This window comes from Mandrillus leucophaeus, unplaced genomic scaffold (genome assembly GCF_000951045.1).
Source record: "Mandrillus leucophaeus isolate KB7577 unplaced genomic scaffold, Mleu.le_1.0 Scaffold798, whole genome shotgun sequence".
NCBI lineage: Eukaryota > Metazoa > Chordata > Mammalia > Primates > Cercopithecidae > Mandrillus > Mandrillus leucophaeus.
In genome coordinates, this window is record NW_012108674.1 from 1,064,934 (window position 1) to 1,088,741 (window position 23,808).

General features: G+C 35.5%; 2 protein-coding genes across 5 annotated transcripts in view; one reads left to right on the forward strand and one right to left on the reverse strand.

Annotated features, from left to right (window-relative positions):
- The first annotated feature begins 944 nt into the window (after positions 1-944).
- Positions 945-22,075, forward strand: SLC24A5 (solute carrier family 24 (sodium/potassium/calcium exchanger), member 5). Of its 2 annotated transcripts, XM_011967284.1 has the most exons (9): positions 945-1,138; positions 1,827-2,006; positions 13,721-13,804; positions 13,898-14,001; positions 14,338-14,438; positions 16,113-16,393; positions 18,415-18,621; positions 20,548-20,649; positions 21,432-22,075. In XM_011967284.1, the coding sequence occupies exons 1-9, from the start codon at positions 1,018-1,020 to the stop codon at positions 21,752-21,754; spliced, it is 1,503 nt and encodes a 500-aa protein (XP_011822674.1). In that variant the 5' UTR covers positions 945-1,017; the 3' UTR covers positions 21,755-22,075. The 2 variants fall into 2 exon arrangements, with proteins under 2 accessions (XP_011822674.1, XP_011822676.1); XM_011967286.1 differs by lacking the exon at positions 1,827-2,006 and having other exon boundaries at positions 1,003-1,138.
- The window catches only part of MYEF2 (myelin expression factor 2), a 38,994-nt gene continuing 34,063 nt past the window's right edge, over positions 18,878-23,808 (reverse strand). For 2 of the 3 annotated variants that reach the window (XM_011967283.1, XM_011967281.1), the window contains one exon: positions 18,878-22,476. In XM_011967283.1, coding sequence (XP_011822673.1) covers positions 22,313-22,476 — 164 coding nt within the window. In that variant the 3' untranslated portion in view covers positions 18,878-22,312. The remainder of the gene's footprint in view (positions 22,477-23,808) is intronic. The other variant, XM_011967282.1, reaches the window with a different exon arrangement.

The window sequence follows — 23,808 nt, forward strand, 5'->3', positions numbered from 1 at the left end:
AGGAAGGAAGAAAGACATCAGCCAGGGGTCATTCTAAGCAAATTATTTGCGTTCATTTTTGTAAGTCTTACCACAACCCAAATACAGGTGATCCCTGTTTTACAGATAGTGGAACAGTGCAGCAGAAAGGTTAAATAACTTGCCAAAAGTCAAGTAAGTTAGTAAGTAGCAGTGCTAGGGCTCAAACCATGTGGTCTGGTTTCGTAACCTGTGTTATTAGCTATAGGTTACTACACTGCCAAAAGTTCTAAATATCTTGGCAAGCCTCATAAATATTAGAGTAGGGAAGATAGTAGTCTATATTTAAACAGTACCTGCTATGTCAAATTTGCATTTTAGATAGCTCCCTCTGACAGAAAACACAGTCTATCAATGACCAAATAGCATCCACTCCGTCTCAACAATTCTTGAAACTGTCGGCTACTCTCCATCCCCATTGCCACTGCCTTAGTTCAAGCCACTATCATTTCTCAGCTAGATGATTGCAGTGACGTCCTAACTGGCCTTTCTCCCTTTGGCCCTAACTGAAGATAAAGATGAGAGGCTAAAACAGACATATGAAAGGATGCCAAGCTAGCCAAAGCATGTACATATATTAATATCAACCCCAACAACTTCTAGGAGAAAGGGCTGGAGAGAAATGGGAAGCAGTTGCAAACCCAACTTTTTACAAATCTAGAGAAAGTCAAAAGCAGAGCCAGTATGAAGTCGTTAAATAAAACCATGCATTTTCATAAAGTACAAGCTGCCTTAATCTGCCCTTAGAGACTGTAGGCCATGGAAATAGCGATAGACAATGGTTGTCGGCTCTCCTCCGTCTCCTCCGGCCTTCCTGGAGATTGGGTCTCCTGATCAGGGAAGCTTGGCTGGCTGCACTCACCCTTTCTCCCGGGCTGGCCTTGCTGAGATGTGCCCTGGGCAGGGTATTGGGCAGGAAGGAGACTCCTCACATGATCCAGCTTAATCCTCCTCTTCTCCCTTTCTGAAGCTGCACACTGCAGTAAGAGCACAGCAGAAATGCAGACGAAAAGGGGCCATACATGGGCAAGAAGGGCTCTGCTGCTCGGCACCCTGTGGGCCACTGCACGTCTGCCTGTCCCAGGGGCCTCCCTGCCCCAGCGTCTCCCAAGGGCCACAGGTAGGTGGACACTGGGGTCAGTTACCTCTGCTGCAGCAGCAGCTGCTGCTGCTACCACATGCAGATGAAGGGACAAAAACAGGAAAATTCTCAATGGGCTCGCTTTTACTTATGCTTCTGAATTTTAGCATTTAAAAAGATATCAAACACTTTTGATCCTTCAAATAAGTTCTTAAATATACTCCAAAGTAATTCACAGAGATCATAGTAGGCCAAGTCTCCAGTTTTTATTCTTGGAGACTTTTTGGTGAAAAAAAAAAATCTTTCATCTTAGAAATTCTCTCTGCAACAGTGAATGATTTTTTGCAGGCCTGTGAACAATTTAGGCTCTGCAATGAAAAAATGGAATTGTACAGATAATAGAAATCTTCATGTATCAGAGATACAGTTTCTACTTGGGGAGGAGAGATTCAGAAATAAAAACGAGGAGGAGTGTTCTCATGATTTCCTCTTTTTAATTCTTCACCATCATCAACATATTTCATTAAGATATCTCTTTTCAGTCCCCCCAAAAATTTTTTAAAACTCTACAACTGTGTTATATTCAGAAGCGCTTTATACATTTTCAGTGAGTTCTTAAAATTCCACCCGGTTACCCCACACTTACAGATTTCTTAAGGAAGCTCTCTGTGGGCTTGAAATGTGTGACTCCAAACTCTTCAAACTTTCACGTCCTTTTCCTTAACAGGAAATAGCACCCAATGTGTTATTTCTCCATCATCAGAGTTTCCCGAAGGGTTTTTCACGAGACAAGAGCGCAGAGACGGAGGCATCATAATCTATTTCCTAATTATCGTTTACATGTTCATGGCCATATCTATTGTCTGTGATGAGTACTTCCTACCCTCCCTGGAAATCATCAGTGAATGTAAGTGGCTGGAAAGTTGCCCTGTAACCTTCTGGAAGAGTGTGCCACACAGATATGACTGTCTTTGAAACAGCTCAGCAGCTGTCCTGTACTTCTCGACTGGTTGCAGAGCACCAGCTTCTGTGTTGTGGGCTCCCGTGTCTTAAGGAACTGGCTGAGTGTGGTTTCTCTTGGTAGTTAATGTGAATCAGAGTTTCTTTAAATTAGAACCCAGCAGTTATTATTTTCCTGTCTATTTCCAGAAATCTCTAGTTTGTCTACTGCCTGGATGTTTGTTATAAGAACTGTTCCAAGATTTCACTTGTATGTACTTTGTGTGTGCTCCTAATACAATGAAACTCCTAGTATTTGCCATTTTATACTTCAAAAAACTGTTTTTTAATTTTTACTCTAAGCTCACTATAACTTTGTTTATAAAGAGGTAAGTGATAAACAAATGCAATTAAGGACCACCGTCCCCATCTTCCTTTCCCAGCATCCTACCATTAAGGAAATTAATTGATATTTAAGAACCAATAAACAAATAGATGAATAAGTCCTGCATCCTAAGTGACCTCAGGCGTCAGATACCTGTAAATTCAGTTATTAAAAATTAAGAGCTCTGTTATTGGTTTCTGAAAATAAGATCAGCCAGTCCAAGCCTCTGAGCTCTGTTCCTTCAGCAGTCTATGTTGCCCAGAATTCTGAGCATAGACCTTCAATGGTGCACTGGTCCCTAATACCAGGATAGCAGTTATGTTTCGTACCATGTGAGCAAAAGTGTGTTTCTAGACTTAGTCTCATGGTTGGTTATTTATTTGATTGAGCATGCTCACATTACAGCAAAAAGCAATGTCAAAGTTAAGGATTGGATTTCCTATTGCATATTCACAAGACTACACAGAAACAGCAGCACCCTCAACCTCCACCCACCCCGCGACACACACACATCGCTGCCATTTCTTGATAAAGGGAAAGAGGATAAATGTAAACTCTCCCCTTTCCCATCACCCCACCCCCAACCCCTGCTGAATGCCATAAAGCAACTTTTCTTCCTTGTTCGCTGCAGTATACCAGTATCTGTAGGATCTAAAACAGTAACTGGTGACAGCAGAGGCACTCAACACCTATCTGTTTAATGAGAAATATATATATATATATATATAAAATAGATTAGCCTAATTTATTACAATGTTTCTTAAGTAGATACAAACATATACTTTCATCTTGACATTACATCTTACATAGACATTGATATTTTCTTTAACAAAGATTAAATTAACAGTTTTACTTAGATTAATGAAATACAAGAAAAATAGAGAAAAATAGAAGAGAAAGAAGAAACCACCCATATTTCCATCACCCTGAGATCTACACAGTTACCATTTGGTATATTTCCTTTAAATCTTTTGAATCTTGCTTTATATGCAGTTTGGGATCTTTCTTTTTTCTCACATAATATTTTATTATGCACATTTTCCCATATTATTAAACATTCTTCAAAAACATTATTTTTAATGATATCATGATAGTCCATGATTCTATAAATGATTTGAGCATCTGACACTGGTTTTTACACGTAGTAGGCACCCAGTAGAAGTGTATCATAAAATTCCAAACTATTACTCTCATTGGACATTTGGCCTGTTTTAAGTTTTTGTGTTAATGTCGTCCCTGTAATTGTATAAAATCTTTGCATACTTCTCTGATCATTTCCTGATTAAGAGGCAGAGATGTGGATATTTTAAGTCTTATGATACATATTTGCAGAAGGCATCCCACAAAAGGTGCGCCTACTTACACCTCCTTAATGTATAGCAGCACCCATTCCAGAAAACCATGAAAAATATGTGAAATATCCTTAGTTGCTTTAAACATTATTTTATAAAATTTGCATTTATCTTATTATTCATGAGGGTCAATATTTTATATGTTTATTGAATTTTGTGGTTTTGCTTTTGTATTTTTTTTTTATTCTATCAGGGGTATTCTGTCTTTTTCTTATTGATTTTCAAGACTTTAAAAATATACAAGGATATTAACCCTTTTTCCAGTATTACTTCATATCATATGCTTTTTCATGGTTTGTTGTTTTTGCATTTTGTGTTTATCACATTGAAGTTTGAAGTTTAAATATTTTAAGTAAATTTGTAAACTTTTTCCTTTATGATTCTCCTTTTGGTTTTATAACTAGAAAGACATTTTTATCCATAGGTCATAAAAATCATCATATTCTATTCTACATGCATGATTTTTTTTACATTTATTTATTTCTTCCACTAAGAATCTGTCTTGCTATAGAATGTAATGTTATTTTTTCCAAAAGTTGATCAATTTTCATACACGAAGTTCTTATATAGATGTAGATCTGTCTCTATGCTCCCAACTCTATTCTAATAACCTTTTTGTTCATTCTTATGCCAATACTGCGCTTTAAATTAGAAAAACGTAAAAAACTAAAAATTAAAAAATTAAAAATGCTAATCATATAAAACATAGAAATTTAAATTGTAAGGAATTATTTCCATTTCCAATGACTTAACTGAACAGTGACATGACTGAAAAATTAAATCTATCAAGAATTTTATTTATAAAAATTTATCTTGGGAGAAGTAAAAAATAAAAAAAAAACATTTCTAACCCGGTAGAAAACACTACTGCATTAAAATTTAGATTATGACTTCAAAATAATGTTCATTAAGTGACTTAATATGTCTAAATGACTTCCAATGTGCTCCTTGTGAAATTACTTTGAAACATCACCTGCAAACACGCATTTCTCAAGTGAGTCTCTCAGGCTCTGAAATACAGTAGTTCTTACAGATGTGTGATTGATGAATATCCATGCCACAGCCAAATCTTCAGCTGTTAAAAATTGACCCTCATCTTGAGCATTGAAAATACTGGCAACAAAATGAGATAGAAATAGTGCTAGCTCAATTCATTTTTAAATACTTATAAATTAATTCTCTTTTCAAGGTCTAGCATGGTCTTATCTAAATTATGACATCAGTAATAAAAAACAATTTTCCTGAAATTTGTTTACATCTGCAGAAACGGGCTTCAAAAGTCTGCAAGTGCTTTGCCTTTCCCCAGTTTCTTGATGAGCACTGAGTCACAATAGCTCCACCCATTTTGTCAACTAATAGTTATTAACATAACCCTCAAAACAGTTTACTTAAGTATTCCACAATGTACGACAGTGTTATTTTTTATCAGTTACTTATGATACAATTATAGATGAAAGATATAGATCTTATAATAATATAATATATGGTTTATATAATGTATGTAACATTATATATGTGTGTGTACATATATGGTTTCACTTAGTCTTCCCAAAAACCTTACAAAATAGGGACTAACGTTTGGGTTTTACTGATGAGGAAGCCAAGGCTGGGAGGGTCAGTAATTTCTCATGACCACACAGCCACACAGAGAAAGTCCTGATCTCTCTAATGCCAAAACTCAAGCATGATCTCAACTGCTACATGATAGAACTTTATACATCCTTGTTTGAGATTCGCTACCAGAACATAGATGTTTCAGAACTGTTCTATTTGAACCATCTTACAAGAAATTTTCCTCTCGAGAGCACTGAAAATTTTGACAAAAAATATCAAATACCCACAGTTACTATGGAAGAAGTATATTACAAAATAAAGAGAATACATTGGATTATTCACAAAAATCATTTTGGACCTTTGGCAACCTATACGTGATTGTAAATCAATGCTATAGACACTTATCCATAGTAAGTTCCCAGGCCTGAAGATTATGGAGATCATAATATAGGACTGTGGAACTTAATCATCATAGATGAGGTTATAATGTCTTGTGGGGTATATTTACTGAGTTCCAACCTAGAATACAGTGGAAGGATTGGCAGGCCCCTGTCCCATCCCAGTCCCACTCACTCCTCATTTGGCCAACAGCAGGATCTTTAGCAAGGTGAAGACTAGAAGAGGCTCAGGACTGTCATCTCCGTGCAAGGATGAGCTGGAAGCTGTAGGGGGCAGAGCCTCTTGCTGGTGTTCTGGCAGGGCCCCCGCTCAGTCAAACCAGTGCTCTTTCTCTTTCAGACCTACATATGTTGGTCTTGGTCTCCTACAGCTGCCTCCACCAGAGGCTTCCAGCAAGGATTTTTCTTCCTTCGCCTTGCTCTGCTCATGATCATAAAAGTCACACACCCTCTCCTCTACCCTCGAACACTGGAAAAGCTGGAAAAGCATGTATCTCTACTAGGCAACCTCAGACACTTCACCACCATCTTAACTGTATGGAGCCAATAAAAGAAAATGCTGTTGCTATGTCCCCTTCCTCCAATCCTATCTTCTTTTTCTTTCCATTTAGGTTCTATAGGAAAAGAAGCTGATAATTCTCTGAACACAGAGGGCTGAAATGAAATTAATCGGTGTTATAGAGGGGAAACAAAGGTATCACCCTCTAGTCGTCCAGGGCATTTCACATTTGCAGAAAAGCCTTGGCTTCTGTGCTGGGAAACAGAATGGAGATTCCGGGAAAAGAGTTAAAGATGTGTTCAGAAAAGGAGCATTATCCAACCCCAAGTTAGAGCTAAAGGAGCTAGAGGCAATGGAGTGAGGAATAAACCTAAGGAGAGCTTCCTCATCCCCAACCAGTTGTGCTACTCTAGAATGTTACCAGGATGGATACCCTGAGGGGTGTGTATGAGAGAGAGGAAGAGAGACAGAGTCACAGTGAGAGAGGAATCCAAATGACTAAGCAAAACGAGGCAGCCTTTGTCGTCTCTGATCATTCATGTAAGCCTGACTTAGAAACCTGTGCCTAAGATTCCCTTGCTTAGTTTGCGAACTTCGTTATGTCACTTTGTAGTCATATCTGGTATTGTTTACTTGGGGCTTTTTCTACTTTTTTCTATCTCTATATTGATATAGTTGCTGAATGGTCTATGACAAATGCTGAGAATCCCTGAACAGCTGGAGAGCAAGGACACAGCCATCATATGCTCTAGTGCCACACTCCTGTAGAGAGACAATTGAAAGTGTCCACCCTGGAGCCAGACAGCCTAGGTTCAAATCCCAGCTCTGCCATTTGCTAGCACTGTGACCTTGAGCAAAGTTCCTAACTTCCCTCTGCCTCTGTTACTTCAGCTGTGAAACAGGATGATTACAACTTTCAGTTCACAGCACTGTGTGACAAGTGCATGAAGAAACACAAGTGAACTGCTTACACAAGTACGGCACATAGAAAACATTCAGTGAATGTTCATTGTTACATAAGAACAGACTACAGAGGTTAGAATCCTTTACTCAGGAAAGATGAAAGTGGAGATGGGGAATACCAAAGCCTATTTAAGTATTTTTGGAGCAAATAACCAAATCTACGGTGCAGCTGCTAGAATTTGAACACCAAATTTAACGTAAATAAAAGTAAGGTCTATTTGACAAGGTAGGAAGTAAGGTTATTAAAACAGTTATTTTATCTAATAAGCCATGTGACAACTTTAAACTATACCTTAAATATCTCTGGAATATTCTGTTTAGGCCGGGAGCAGTGGCTCACGCCTATAATCCCAGTGCTTTGGGAGGCAAAGGTGGGTGGATCACTTGAGCCCAGGAGTTTGAGACCAGCCCGGCCAACATGGTAAAACCCCGTTTCCACAAAAATACAAATATTATCCGGGTGTGGTGGCAGGCACCTGGCCTGTAATCCCAGCTCCTCAGGAGGCTAAGGCAGGAGAATCGCTTAAACCAAGGAGGCAGAGCTTGCAGTGAGCTGAGTCCGTGTCACTGCACTCCAGCCTGGGCGACAGAGCGAGATTCCATCTCAAAATAAATAAATATATAAAAATTAAAATTTAAAAATATTCTGTTTAAAGTTCCTTTTATTTCATTTACATTAGCATCTATACCATTTTACTTCATCTTTTATTGTTTAAAAAGTCACTTTTAAATATAATTTAAATTTAAAGAATTTAAATATAAGCCAATATATAATACACATTAAAAATATAATATAAACTATATTCACTTAAAGACCAAATAGGACCAGTATGTTTACTCTCTTTAAGCAGTTTAATTTTAGAAACACAAAAGCTGATATAAAATGAAAACAAAATACCCTTTTGGTATGTAATGGGGATCTCAGAGGTATTGAACCACTGTTCTAAGCAGCTTTCTTCATATTTTTCCAAATTATATACATAGAAAACTCTGAGAACTCCTTAAGATTGGTCACTTGATAGAGTCCAAATTCCACAGTGAGCCAGCTACGAAACTTCAAAAAAAAAATTTACGCTAATATACCATTCAATTAGATATAACCTCTCTACCACACTGATACCTTTGAATTACAACACGTCTTACATGAAAATGATCATAATAAGGTTTGGGGGGAAATATACTTAAATATTTACTTTTTATTTCAAAAAATTTTCACTTACTCTGCTTTGGACTAATATTTGCTTATGTTCTACTTTATGTTTCAGAAATAGGCAATAAGAAAGAAATGCAAGTTTTAATTCCAGGTAGAATTGTTTCTAAATTGAAAAAATTGGGATTCAAATAATTCTGTGAGTATGGCATTTGGATAGCCTACAGTTTCAGGGGATTGTTTGATTTTTAATCCTCATGAAATTTACAGAAGCAAAAGCTTTACTAAAGAACAAAGAATCTAAGAATAGTGCTTCCTCCCTGCTACACACTCATTCTCCTAAGAGCGTTTCATCCTCTTTGTTGGTCTTTTTTCTCTGATCTAAATTGTGGTCCCTTTGGATTGCATCTAAATCTATACCAGGCATATAGATCTAAATCAGTGCTAAGTACTCAGTATTTTACCAAGATGCTATTGCAGGAACAAGAAATAATAATAAAGTTATGTATTATCTCTTTACTTTGCCCACATGGATAGCTGAAAGGGCAGCTTCTTGGTGTCAAAAAGATCTAGGTTCCCTTCCGACCTCTGCATTTATTACCTGTGTGGCCTTGGGAAAGTTATGGAACAAACAATGAAGTAATTGCTAGGTTTGGAGGTAAAGTGTCTTGTATAAAAGAAGTATGTTTCATGATAGGCTAAGGGCAGGTGGAAATCCACTGTAATATTATAGCTGTTAGGTTGGGGATAGGGAGAGTCTTTTTCAATGGAATTGGGCCTTTAAAAGCATTATAGGTTTCAGAATTCATTCTTTCATTGCTCAGAATATGAGTTGGTAAATTAAGGTAATCAAGTTATCTTATTTCTTGTTAAAAACATCCCAGAGCATACACATGCAGTCATGTATTCCTGACTGTCAGTAACTATTTCTCCCCTCTAGGCATTTATTCCATTCAAAATATTTCTAGGAATGCCTTTGAAATTAATTTCAGAACCAGTTTTGCAAATCATAAAAGAGACATCAGTTTGCTGTTGCACTTCGTTTTGGACCCTAAATTGTATGACTCAGCATGACTACTCACCATAGTTGCTAGAGTTGGATCTGATAGACTTTTGATTGTTTCTAAAACTCTAATCCATTCACAAAGCACAAAAGTTTGCAGACTTTTTAAAATGATGCCGGAGGACACCAAATTGCATATAGCCTATGGCTGTAACTATATTAAAATGTGCACTGTGAAAAGGACTAGATACATTAAAATGATAGCAGTGGTTAAAATACAATGATAAAAGTATTCCTCTATCTTTCCCCTTCATTGTCTAAATTTTGGTAATGTAGACTTAGGGTTGGGGGGTAGGTATTATAAAATAAATTTAATTAAAAATAAAAAAGTGGTATACAGTCTTAAAACAAAATTCACATTCTACAACTTTGAGTAAAGATCGAAAAAAATAGATAACACCTTAGATTGTGTAGTCTGATCCTCCATTTCACAGACGGCAAAATGAGGCTTGTCTAAATAAGTTAAGTCTCATATCAAGTTACTGGTAGGGCTGAATCCAGGTCTTAGTTTTGGTTTAATATTCTTCCTACTATATCATATTTCCAGAAGGAGATTTTCAAAAACCATTTTAAACTTTCTAACATGGCATCACAGAAAAGAACACATTTAAGAAAAAGTCTGATGAATTTTCATAATCAGCTCATTACCATGAAGTTGTGCTTTATATAAACAATGTGTTGGTACCTAAAACTATAGAGAAAACTCAAGTTGAACATTTCTGCTATATCTTCCAGGATATGTGATTATTCCTTTAGAGTGGAAAAAAAGAATAATAGCTGTGGGAGGAAAAAACTAGAAAAATTTATCTTTAATAATAAACTATAGCAGAAAGAAATGTTACCCAAAAGGTCAAGGAAGACAAAGCCAGTCTATTCTAAAGTTCAGAGGTATAAAACATTTTATAAAATATTCTTAGAACATTAAGATATAATTTGTTAAAATACCTTTAAGTTTTATCCATCCTTCTATACAAAATCTTTCCTTTCATAATTTGAGTGCAGTGAATAGGAACAAGCTTTATTCTTGCTGCCTTTTGAGACTGAAACTTTTCTAAAGAACCACCTATTGTCCTACCTTGAGATTGAGTTTTCTAATGAAGCATTCTTCAGCTAATGCTAAACAAAGATTGTTCAGTATTCAGCTGCACTGTTGGGGCAGTTATTTTACGATAAGGCATTCCGTTCTTTTTCAATTTCTTCCAGATATTATCTAGCCCTGATTTGATTTGGAAAGACAATTCATGGTAATATCCAGCAGCACTAAATCTATAAATTCTCTAGAATGTGCTAGAAAACTTCCAAATAACTATTTTTTCCACTAGGAAAAAATAGAATGAGGGTGATTATGGTGCCAGTGCCACAACGTGTAAACAAAAAAGATTCAATCACTCACCATGTTATAATTGGCCTAAGTGCCATTCTTATATCGGGTTTCTGTGGTAAAATAAAAACAGCGTCTGATCCCAAATGTTGGAGGTGGGGAGTAATGGGAGGTGTTTAGATCATGGGGGTTAATCCTTTCCTAGGGGGTGAGTTCTCCCTCTTTAGTTCCTTTAGAGAGTTGGTTGTTTAAAAGAGCCTGGCACCACCCACCTCTCTCTCTTACTTCCTCTCTCACCATGTGATCTCTGCACACACCAGTTCCCCCTTTATTTTCCACCATGAGTGGAAGCAGCCTGAGGTCCTCACCAGATGCCCAATCTTGAACTTTTCCAGTCAGAAGAATCATGAGCCAAATAAACCCTTTTTTCTTTATAAACTACCCAGTCTCAGGTATTCCTTTATACAACACCAAAAGCACTAGGATACTATGTAAACTACACAAATCATTTATTTCTCACCCTTCACTAGTCACTGCAGGTAGATGTTCAGCAAGCAACATGACCAAAGGCAAACAGAAAAGAGGGCCTGGCCTAAATAATTCTAACCACCCCAAGAGAACTTTTCACAATGGTTTTTCAGGTGTCAAAATAGCTCAGATTAGGGCTGGTTGGATCTCTCAGACCAAATTACCCCAAGGGATAAAATTAATGACTGGAGCTGGTATCATCAGCAGACAGTATATGGATGACAGATTTCTAAGTACTTCCCACATCTTTCAAAATGAAAGCCAAAGTCCTTACTAGGATCCACAAGACCTTACATGATCTGCCTATTACCTTTAATCTCATCACCTACTGCTTTCCCTTGACACTGTTCATTCTAGACATGCATGTCTTCTGTTTCTACACCACACAGGCTGGCCTCTACCTCAGAACCTTTGCAGTCATTTATTCTGCATAGAATACTTTTAGCCCAGGTAGACAAGTGACTTGTTCCTCATTTCAAAGTTTTTAGTTACCTTCTCAATTAAGTCCTTTCTGGTTATCCAATCTAAAATTTCAATCCTTCCTCTCGCACATTTTTCTCTTTCTCCCCTCCCTGCCTTTACTCTTTGCAACTTATCTCTAACATCATACCTATTTTCCTTATCTTATCTGCTTTCCCTTATTAAAAGGAAAACTCTGTGAGAGCAGGAATGTTTGTCTGTTTTGCTCACTGCCATATTACTAGCACATTAAAAAGGCATCTGGCATATAGTAGGTACTCAATAAATGCAACAAATAAATGAACCACCAGCTGACTTAACTATCACCCCAAAACTAGTGGCTAAAAACAACAACTACTTTCCACGGTTTTGGGTGTTTACTGAGCTACTCTAGGTAGTTCTCGCTCAGGGTCTTTTGTGCAGCTATGGTCAGAGGATGGAGCTAGAATCATCCGAGAGCTCACTCTCTCACATGTCTGGTGCCTAGGCTGTGAAGTTTCAAACTCTGGGGACTGAAACAGCAGCAATTCCTTAGACATCTCTATTTCTACATGGGCTTTTCATGAGGTTTCTCCAGTATGGGGGTTTCAACAAAGTAGCAGGACTTACCACGTCGTAGCTTAAGGGAAATGTTCTGTGATTACACTAAGGAAGTTGTATCACCTTTTATGTAGGGGATTAAAGGGTTCTGGAAATCTATGTGGAGCAGAAAAATACCATAACTATTGCTGTAGTATACAATCTGCCACACCAAGAAACCAAAAAGGAATCAATAAGCTCAAATGCAGTCCCAGCAGACTAGAGAACAAGGTCGACCTGAGTGCAGGCAACAGGTGGTCCCAGAGACAAGAATAAGAAGGAAATACCAACCACCTGTGACAAGGACTCAACCAAGCACACCAGAGTTTGAGTATCTGGGAAGACTGAAGGTATAGTACATAACAATAAACATCAACAAAGAGTTGCCATCAAGTCTTGAAAACCCAAATTCTAGTTCTGACTTCACTTTGTGACCTAGGGTAGATAGTTTAATGTATGGCATGCTACCTCTATTGGCTAGTTTTTCGTTTATCAGTAAAGCCTGGTTGGAGATTATTTCTTATGCAAACCTATCTCGGCCTAAGGCTTTCTCTGTTCCTTCCCATGGTAGGTCCCTTGGCCCTAAAATTGAAAGGACAAAAAATTTCTTAAGACTCTCATCTTGTCAGTCACTAAAGTTTATGAACTTGCATGCTTGTAAGCCTGGTGGATAGACACAAACTATTTGTAGTATTATAGTATTTTTTTATATTCCTATTCTAGAGGAAAATTTTAATAGATCCATGTTTTAAATCAATAGACTATACAATATTAAATCTAGTTAAGTAATTTCTCTCATTTGTAATTAGACAAGGTTGAAACCATAAATTTTTTAGAATATCTGTGTTTTCTTGTGACTATAAGCCAAATTCAGCTACATTCAAATCATCAAAAATTCTCTGCATGGCAAACTGAAAAATCCCAGCCAAAGCCTCCCATATTCTGAATAATATTTTACACAAAGTTCCTATACCAAAAAATTTGAATGGACGGTTGAAATGACTTAACAGATGTGTGAACAAGCTCCGTTCAGCTGCATTACACATCTAAAAAACTACTATCTTTTTTTTCTTCTTTGAAGTTGGGTTAGGATTTCCAAATTATCTTAATTTTCAAAGTCATGCTGTTGCTACTCACCTACAAGCCCTCCGGCTATAAACGCTTTTCTGGGTTCCAAATAACCCTGTATTTGGCACTCAGGATACTCCCTTTAGTCTCCTGGCCTTCCCTCACCCTTTCTATAGAAGGATTAAGTAATGAAGTCATAAAGAAGCAAAACACTAGACTCTTAATCTGTGTATTTTATTTTTCTACTTTAAGTAAATATTAGTGGTTTTATTGAAGCTGTAGCTTTGAGTATCTATTGTGTTTAGTGGTAAAGACATACTCTTTCACTTTATTAGGCCTAACAATCATTTCATTTATGTTCAGCCCTTGGATTGTCTCAGGATGTTGCAGGCGCAACTTTCATGGCAGCGGGTAGTTCAGCTCCTGAATTAGTTACTGCCTTCCTAGGTAAATATTGCTCCTTATACTTTTTGCTTACTCAGTGTGATTTTTATTTTCTTCAAGTTAACACTAACTTAGCTGCTACTATCTTGCACATAGGTGTATTTATCACAAAGGGAGATATTGGCATTAGCACCATTCTTGGATCTGCAATTTATAATCTCCTTGGCATCTGTGCTGCCTGTGGCTTGCTATCTAACATGGTATGTAACAAAACCATTCAACAAAATGTATTGTCTTAAAAAAATTCTAAAGATAACTGTTCGTCGTCTGGGATGGACAACAGGGCACTAATAATATGTGCAATCAAATTTATTAATCAGTAGAAAAACAGCATGTATTCAATTTAATGTTAATCCACAAATAGCTCTTGGTCAGATTTATGAAAGTTCATGTGTTAGAACACAATTTTACATTTTTCTCTCTAAGCAATATGCAAAAGATAACAATATTTAACTACAAATATATAAACAATTTTAGTATTACACTAAGGATTGTACTTGAAGTTACAATGTAATGGAAATAACATCATATTACAGGTTTCAACACTATCATGTTGGCCCCTATTCAGAGACTGTGCAGCGTACGCAATTAGTGTAGCAGCGGTTCTTGGTATAATATATGACAACCAAGTTTACTGGTAAGCTTGAAAATAATTCTTACGTAAAAATTAGAGATTTTATGAATTTCTGATGGTTCAGTAATATTTTTTTCAGAAATATTATTTCATATAATCTGCCACTTCTATACCATATTCCAACAGGTCTCTGAGTTAACCTTATCACAATTGCTGATTGTATTCTTCTCACTAGTTTGCAATTTCTTTTTAGTCACTTCACAGTCTCCTTTTTTCTCTCACTAGTCACTGGAGACCATCACTTTTCCTTCTCCCCACTGGCTGCCTATTCAGTAAGTTTCCCAACTTCTGTTGTCTATTAAAGCCACAACAGTTGACTTTTTCTTCTGCTGGGTTACTGCTCACCTTGCCTTGGTTAGAAGTGATCATGGTCACAAAAGACTGGAGAAGGATGGTAGAGGAAGTAAAAGAAGTCTTTTTAAATTCCTCCAAACTTCTGATGCTCAAAGAAACTATAGCCTTCCTCTAAGAACCAACAATGCTTAGCTTTTAATATTAAAAACTGTTTGCTTTCCCTGTAATCTCTCTGCCTAGCTGGTCCAAGAAAATGAAAAATGTGGTGACTGAGTGGACAGAGACAAACTTTTTCAACTAGTAAGTAGCAGGCACCCACTAGGTTCTTATCACTATGCTAGATATCATAAGGGATAATGAAATGCAAAACACAGCTACACAGGTTACACATTGCATAACTTCCAGAGGACACCAGAAAAATACGCAAAAAAAAAATGTAATGGTGTCCATCTGGAGAAGCACAACTTTGCAGTACAGCATAATATCTGCTATCAAGAAACTTCAAACCTAGCCAGAAGCATAATTTCTAAACTAATCATCCTGTCTTCTAGTCTGTCTCCCAAAGACACTGTGTTGATAGAGTAGAAATCCTTCTAGAATTCAGCAGTTGTCTGTAAGGGACAGTGGCTGTGAAAGTACCCAAGATAATGCTTCCTCAATTAGAGAAACAGGAGATGTAGCAGACAGAGATTCACTGGCCATAAAAGGTAAATTCAAGGTTCAAATGTGATGGCATTAGCTAACTGCCAGAGTACAGGGAAACAGTTCTTGGTTCCCAGGGTATAATTTTATATTTTAAAACATCTTGTTTTCTTGTGACTATAAGCCAAATTCAGCTACATTCAAATCATTAAAAATGATGACAAACTGAAAAATCCCAGCCAAAGCCTCCCATATTCTGAATAATATTTTACACAAAGTTCCTATATTAGAAAACTTGAACAGTTGAAATAACTTAACAGTTACTATATTATTTTATAATTATTATGTATTTTGGGGAATGTATTATGCCAATGAGCTGAGGTAGAAAATGTTCACCACTATATATTAATTTTATATTTATTTTGAAAATCTCCAATTATCATTTTCATTGCATTTTTATACCTACCATTTGGAAGGAATCCACAAGTAAAAATGAGTTTGTTGATCTTTTTTTTTTTTAAAAAAAAAAAAAATAGAAGTGTCCGGCTTTTATCAATAAACTTATAATAATGCTGTAACCAAGTTTGGAAAAATCTACAAAACAAAAAATATCTAGAAATGTTTGATTGTTCTATGGCTACTTTTGTTAGAAAATCATTCAATCAATACTGCCCAAAAGCTATCAACTCTGAAATGACTTTCACTTTTAATTTAAAAACACAAATTTCTCTTAATTTATAGGTATGAAGGAACTTTACTGCTTTTGATATATGGATTATATGTTTTGGTGCTGTGTTTTGACATTAAAATTAACCAATATATTATAAAGAAATGCAGTCCTTGCTGCACCTGTCTTGCCAAAGCTATGGAAAGAAGTGAACAACAGCTACTAATGGGATGGGAAGATGAAGGTCAACCATTCATTCGTCGGCAATCAAGAACTGATAGTGGAATATTTTATGAAGATTCTGGCTACTCTCAGCTCTCTATAAGTTTACATGGTCTTAGTCAGGTTTCTGAAGGTAATCACTAAATCTTGCCCATTATTAAGTCTATTCACAAAAGAAAAACTTTAAAATTTCATTTCAATTCAGCAAGTATGGTGTGCTTTTTATGCAAAAAAGACTGTGAAGACTCAGAAATGATAAAGACTAAGTCCCTACTTTTAAGGAATTTCCAGTATCATAGGAAATACAAAATAGCTAAAATATAAACGTTAAGTAAGTACCATAAAAAGAGAAAGAAATGAAGTGTGACTGTGGTTCACAAATGGGACAGTGTCAAAATGTGGTGAGGACAGACAGGAGATTTTCACAGAGAAGGGAGCATTTAAATTGGGCCTTGCTTGACAGGAAAGATTTTAACTATGACATGATGTTATGACCAATAAGTAACAGCTTCTGAGGTCTTTATTTTCATAAATGATGCAGAGATAAAACACATAGAGCACAGTATATGCATAGTAAGGAAGAAGAGGAAAGGTAGAAAGGAATAGGATAAGAATAATCTTAAATGCTATTCTAAGAATCTTGGAAGGTTTCTGAGGAGAGAAATTGTTAGAACTGTTATCTTAGTAATGTTACCCTAAGCGATGTTTACCAAACTAAAATATGAAGTAAGAGACAAGGAGGTCTGTAAGAGGCTGTTACAGCAGCTGATGTGTTTACTAGGTGCCTAGACCAAGTGAAAGTGGTGGGAATAAATGACAACAGATGTGAGACTACATGAAGGAAGCATCACCAAGACTATATGGGGCCAGAAAAAGACTATATGGGGCCAGAAAAAGACAACTCCTATGTTTTAATCTTGACTGAGAACATGGGAACACCACACATTAAAACTGGGAACTCAGGAACAGGGGCTGGTTTGGAAGAAAGAAGAGAAGCAGTTGAGGTTTGCCATTGTTTAAAGCAGTAGCAAAACATTTAGGTAACTATGTTCAGTAGGAAGTCAAATTCAGCTATGGTCAGAATTATAAGCTCATGGGTTACCTTTCTATAAAGTGGTTGTCCAAAACAGATTCTAATTTTAATTAAGCCTTTAGGAGGGTACTTATTCTAATGTACTACTTAAACTTTTAGAACATGACTTTTCCCCCTTTTTACAAAAATTTTAGCTTCTCCTCTTTCAGGTGTAAGAGGTACACATCTCTAAGTTAAGCTTACAATAAGAAACGCAAAAAAACCAATCCAAATTCTTTGATTATGTTGAAATTATATCCAATATTACTTAATGGCACATTGGTTGAAACTTGACCAACTTTTTATGAGTTGTTGTACTAGCATTAGTTTTGACATAATTTGATCCAATTATTACATTATTTTGTAAATGCCATACAAATTTTGAACAATTTTAAATTCTAATTTTTATCCAATATATTATCATTATCCTTCTACTAAATTAAATTGAATAAAGTAATATACTCAGTTTTCATAAATTATATTTTAGATGATATACTACCTCTTATTTTAAGGTTCTTTCTATGAACTGTGGTAAAGTATGAATTTAATAAATAACATAGTAATGAAATAGGGCAAAAAAAAAAAACTTCCAATAAGAATTAGGATATGCAACTTAATAAAAAAAATTATGCTATCATTATTTTATATTCTCTATGTATACATTATCTGGTACATAGAGCAGGCAGAGGCATCATCAATATTGTGAAGTGGAGACAACTGGAGTAGCCAAGTTAGAAGCCAGGTTAATCCCTTAAGCAAAAAGTTACTGAAAACAATCCACATGAGATGTCCAACTGACACTTCATAAACACTATCTATAATATATTTAGCGAATGGTCCAAGACATTTTGATAGCTTTAAGGCCCCAAATAAAGAAGTGCTGAGTATCACATCTTACATTGTCTGTCCTCAAGTTTCAATTAGTTTCTTTCACCAACAATATCAGTAATGAGGTACTCAAATGTTTTAAACAGCCTTTTAAAAACTGATACAGCTAATTTATTTCAATATAGCTTTCTAAATAGGCATAACTTAATTAGCCATTTGAGAAAACTCAAAAGTGTTTAATTTTTCCACAACAGATCCACCAAGTGTTTTCAACATGCCTGAAGCAGACTTAAAAAGAATTTTTTGGGTATTATCCCTTCCTATTATTACATTACTTTTTCTAACCACACCAGATTGTAGAACAAAGTTTTGGAAAAACTACTTTGTAATAACCTTTTCCATGTCTGCAATATGGATATCTGCATTTACATATATCCTGGTTTGGATGGTCACAATAACTGGTATGTATTTTAAGTACAATAGCACAACTTGAAAATTTTCATATATGAACGAATTGCATATGTTCACTCAAAGAAGTCTAGCTACACAGCAAACTTCTTTTCAGTAAGACTGAAGATTAGTACCATTTACAAAATGATTAAGTATTACTATAACAAGATCATTTGGGTTTGTGAGTTGCATATTATATATAAACTGTATTTTCCACTGTTATTCAGCCTGGGGTACAATTCAAGAGATCTTATAAATGAAATCAAATTCATAGGATGTCTTTTTATTATGTTAATAATTTAATCACATTCCATGGGATCCACAATACTCTTTATATTGAATTCCATTCCATAATGAAAAAAAAAAAAAAAAAAAAGCCAGGAGCTCTATTTTTGGGAAAACAATGGGTGCTCACTGCTTAACCGGATTATATTTTATTTGACTTTTCAACATGGCACTACAAACATACTATGAAATCAGTGAAAAGGGTATAAAAGTTTTATTCTAGGTTTCTACCACCTTCATGATTAAGACTTAACTAACTACTGCTGCTTGGCCATAATCCACTATAGTCTCTAAACAAAAAAACTATAAACAAAGACAAAAATAATCTGTAATTTCTCCTACAAAGGTTAACCCAAATTAACTTATAGTAGAGGTGAACAAACTACTGCCTGTGTGCCAAAATAACCCAGCTTGTTTTTATTAGTAAGGTTTTACATATTATCTATGATTGCTTTCACACTACATTTGCAAAGCTGAGTAACTGCAATAGAAATCATACAGCCTGCAAAGCCTAAATAATTAATATCTGGCCCCTCACAGACACAAAAATTTGTTGACCCTTGACTTTTCCCAAATTAGTGTAAGTCTTAGAATAGTATGCCAGCAAAAAGCAGATTATTTCTTCCTTTTTTAATGAGAAAAATGAAAAAGTCCAATTAGCTTGCATATTATATCTATCCAAATTCACTCAGCCAGAACACACTTGATATTAGGAAAATAAAAAGAGAGCAAAAATCATGTAATAGATCACAGAACAGCCCCCCAAGATTATAAATATTAGTGTTATTTATGCACGTATGAATTCTAGCAAAGCCAGTAATAGAAATTAACCAATTCCAATTCCAGTATCAGTATGTAAGCATGCAATAAATAAGCTACTTTCTAATTAAGTTATTTTAATTGGCATTTTAAGAAAAAGAAAAAAAGATGCTAAACCAAGTTTTCAATTACAACATTAAAAGAACAGTTACATGTGTTTTAACTTTTTTTAACTTCTCTCTGGTTCTGTTTCTGAGAATAAATGCATTTCTGATCAATGTTGACCTGACATCAAATTTAACAGAAGTATTAATAAATTGGGACCATATGTTAGACTCAAGTAGAAAACAAACAGGTTTTGTTTTCCTGAGAGATTAATGAATGTTCCCCCTCCCCACCCTGCCAAAGCCCACTAAATTAAGGTATATCACTAAAGTAGAATGTAATAAATGATATATATACATGTTAACACATTTATAGCTTAAAGATAGCTATAATTAATTTGCTTAACTCTAATTTAATAAAAATTTTTAAGAAAGAAAAACAGGAATGATCACTCTCATTAGCAAATATTCAGCACAGCCCTGATGAGATAATGGTGGACATAAACATCTTCCGTAAGAATATCAAACAGGAAAATTTCTCATTGGCAGAATTTTGGCTGTTACACACATCTTTAGATATGTCATTAAAAATCTGTGCTACCTGGGTTACCCAAATTACCAGCCTGATTCAAATATGTTGCTAGCTAAAAAACTAAGCAAGCACATATTGGCTCTGAATTCTAAATCTGCCTATTTTATTTTTGTTCAGGAAGGAAATACCCAAAATAACTGCAAAAGATGGTTAGTGACTCTTTAAGATTTGTAACCTGAAGTATCTGTTTATTACAGGGGAAACACTAGAAATTCCAGATACAGTAATGGGCCTTACTTTATTAGCAGCAGGAACAAGCATACCAGACACAATTACAAGCGTGTTGGTCGCAAGAAAAGGTAAGAACTAAGTCCCTCAAGCTGCAATGGTCATTCTACATGGCTAGAATGAGTAAAAGTAGCTTTAAAAATGTTTACTTCCGGCCAGGTGTGGTGGCTCACGCCTGTAATCCCAACACTTTGGGAGGCCGAGGCGGGTGGATCACAAGGTCAGGAGTTTGAGACCAGCCTGACCAACATGGTGAAACCCCATCTCTATTAAAAATTAAAAAATTAGCCCGGCATGGTGGCATGTGCCTGTAATCCCAGCTACTCAGGAGGCTGAGGCAAGAGAATTGTTTGAATCCAGGAGGCGGAGGTTGCAGTGAGCCAAGATCGCGCCACGGCACTCCAGCCTGGGCAACAGAGCAAGACTCAGTCTCAAAAAAAAAAAAACAGTTTACTTCCTCAGTAACATACTTTGAAGGGGAAAAAAAAAGTGACTCAAGAGGAAGAGTTTACTATTTAATAGCAGGTTAATTTCACACAATCTAATCCCCCAAATAATATTCATTTGAAATGTGCATTAAATAGTAATTGACCATGTTAAATTACAATGAAAAGCAACAAGTAAGCTAGATACCTTATTGAAAAATGGTTTAATAAATATAATTAAATAAATGTTAAGACTTTAAATACTAACCCAAGAAAAATTTAAAAATACAAATTCAGTAAGACTTTTGCTCTAACAATTTTCCAAAATGAATCAACAACAAAAAAGTATCCAGTGTTTCTTTTCTTATGAAGATTAATAAAATACAGCATTGGTAAGCACATTTTAACAATATGCTTTTCTTTTGTAGGGAAAGGAGATATGGCTATGTCTAACATCGTGGGATCCAATGTGTTTGATATGTTGTGCCTTGGTATTCCATGGTTTATTAAAACTGCATTTATAAATGGATCAGCTCCTATAGAAGTAAACAGCAGAGGACTAACTTACACAACCATCTCTCTCAACGTTTCAATTATTTTTCTTTTTTTAGCAGTTCACTTCAATGGCTGGAAACTAGACAGAAAGTTGGGAATAGTCTGCCTATTATCATACTTGGGGCTTGCTACATTATCAGTTCTATATGAACTTGGAATTATTGGAAATAATAAAATAAGGGGCTGTGGAGGTTGATATTATTAACAGTGTTATGCAGAAAAAATGAATGGCAGGGAGGGGCAGAGAGAAAAATCAATTTCTTCATTTAAATCAAATTTTTAAAATCCTGAACCTTAGAATCTAAAACTTACAGTAATTTAAAACCAACCAAAATCATATCCTAATTTTTCTGAGCCCTTTCTTTTCATGAAGAATTACATATTACAAAACAGAAGTTTTGGGGGGCAAAAAATCTGTTTTACCATACAATAAGTTGACAAAAACTGGAGAAACTAGAACAAACAAATCCAACTATGTAGTACTGAAAACAACAAGAAAATGGCTTATTTCATTAAAAACAGTATAACCATTCATTTAAACTGAATGACCAGACTTGCTGTCTTTAAAAACCCAAACTTGAGATTAACAAAAATTACAGTATATTTTTAACATTATACTGTTAAAAGCTGGTGGGAGTTTTAAAAGTTCATTTTTACAGCTTTTGTAAGCATACAATATTACTTAAAAAAAAAATGACTTTTACTAGGAGATTCAGCAAAACAGATGTAGGAATGTTCCAACCATGGCTTGAAATTATGCATTACGATCCAAGCGGACATCAATTTCTCTGCCACTGATTTTTATGCCATTCATTATTCTGCAGGCTTTTTCAGCTGATTCTGGGGAGTCAAATCTGACTGTTCCACAGCCTTTTGACTTTCCATTCTCCATTTTTATTTCTGCAAACATTACATGACCTGTAAAATAAAAGTTACAGAATTACTAGTCAGTTTAAATGAGTTCTATTTGACTTTATAGGTTTGAAATTCCTCATAGCCAATTGTGATAATTTGATTAAAAACATCATTTTTTAAAATAACAAATAATATAAGCATTATATTTGGAGTAAAATACAATTCATATCAACTAATAAATATATACATATTAGAATACACAAAATTGGAATCAGGAAAGATTTTCCTAGGATTTAATGTATTTTATTTATGTTAAATCCCTAATTACTGAGGTTAATTGTATAAGCAATAAGTCAAGCTAGCACAAAATGCCACCAACTCACCATGCCCTATGACAAACTTACACATTTAAACAAAATTATTTTTAGAATAAATGGTTGCTTGCTGCCCAGTCTCCCTAATCTCTCTCTTCCTTCCCTTTTATCCTCATTTCACTCCTTTATGCCCTGCAAACAAGTGCAACTGACCAGAAATCTAATTTCTATCAGGCTACAAAGGGCCCCACTAATTCTGCTTTGCAACCACAGTGCGAAAGCCATTTATTCAATACCACAATTTGAGCTCAAAGTCTAAGAATGGCACCAAATATGCTACAGAAATAGTCACGGGAAAAGATAGCATAGATTTAAATCAATAAAGGTAAAAACAGTGATGTCAAGGAGAATCTCAGAGAAGCTTCAGGAAAGAGGAAGAAAACCAGAAACCTGTCCTTATGTAGTTATATCATTGCTAACTCTAGAGACTGGTATCTGAAGTAAATCAATACCACTTATCAAAATACAAAGTGGCCACAAGAATTCATCACTACAACAGAACACTTTTGAGAGTAAAAGGGGAGTTATCAATAATTACACATAAGTAACAGATGTAAAGTGAGACTATCCCCAGGCAAACTGGAATACATGGTCACTCAATCCAAACAGGTCATAAATTTAGGGTGTGACTACTTACCAAAATATTTCCCTCCCCACTAGATGTACATGTCAAAACAAATCAAGTTAGAAGACTTTAAATATTATAGTTGCCAGATCACTATGGGCTAATTTTAGTCTGGCAACCAAATCAGACAGCCAGACATATTTAGCTCTATAAAGGGAGGAGGAAAAAAAGGAGAAAGGTAAAAACAAGAGGGCCTGTCAAAAAACTGCATAAGTCCTTTCCAGAAGGTAAGATCAAATTTTAATATCAATCCATAAGGAAGATTTTTTTCTGTGGAAATCTTGATATCTTACCTATAACATGATGGACTACTTTATACTTTCACTTTTTCATCCACTCTCTATTACTGCATTTCTTTTTGAAAACCAACTGGTAGTCAACTGCTCACCTACTAAA

Excerpts from the sequence above, each read along its gene's own strand:
- SLC24A5 (XM_011967284.1), top strand. The coding sequence starts at position 1,018 with ATGCAGACGAAAAGGGGCCATACATGGGCAAGAAGGGCTCTGCTGCTC. Across the intron at positions 2,007-13,720 it reads CCTGGAAATCATCAGTGAAT|CCCTTGGATTGTCTCAGGAT; the intron begins GTAAGTGGCTGG and ends ATTTATGTTCAG. Across the intron at positions 18,622-20,547 it reads TTGGATGGTCACAATAACTG|GGGAAACACTAGAAATTCCA; the intron begins GTATGTATTTTA and ends TGTTTATTACAG.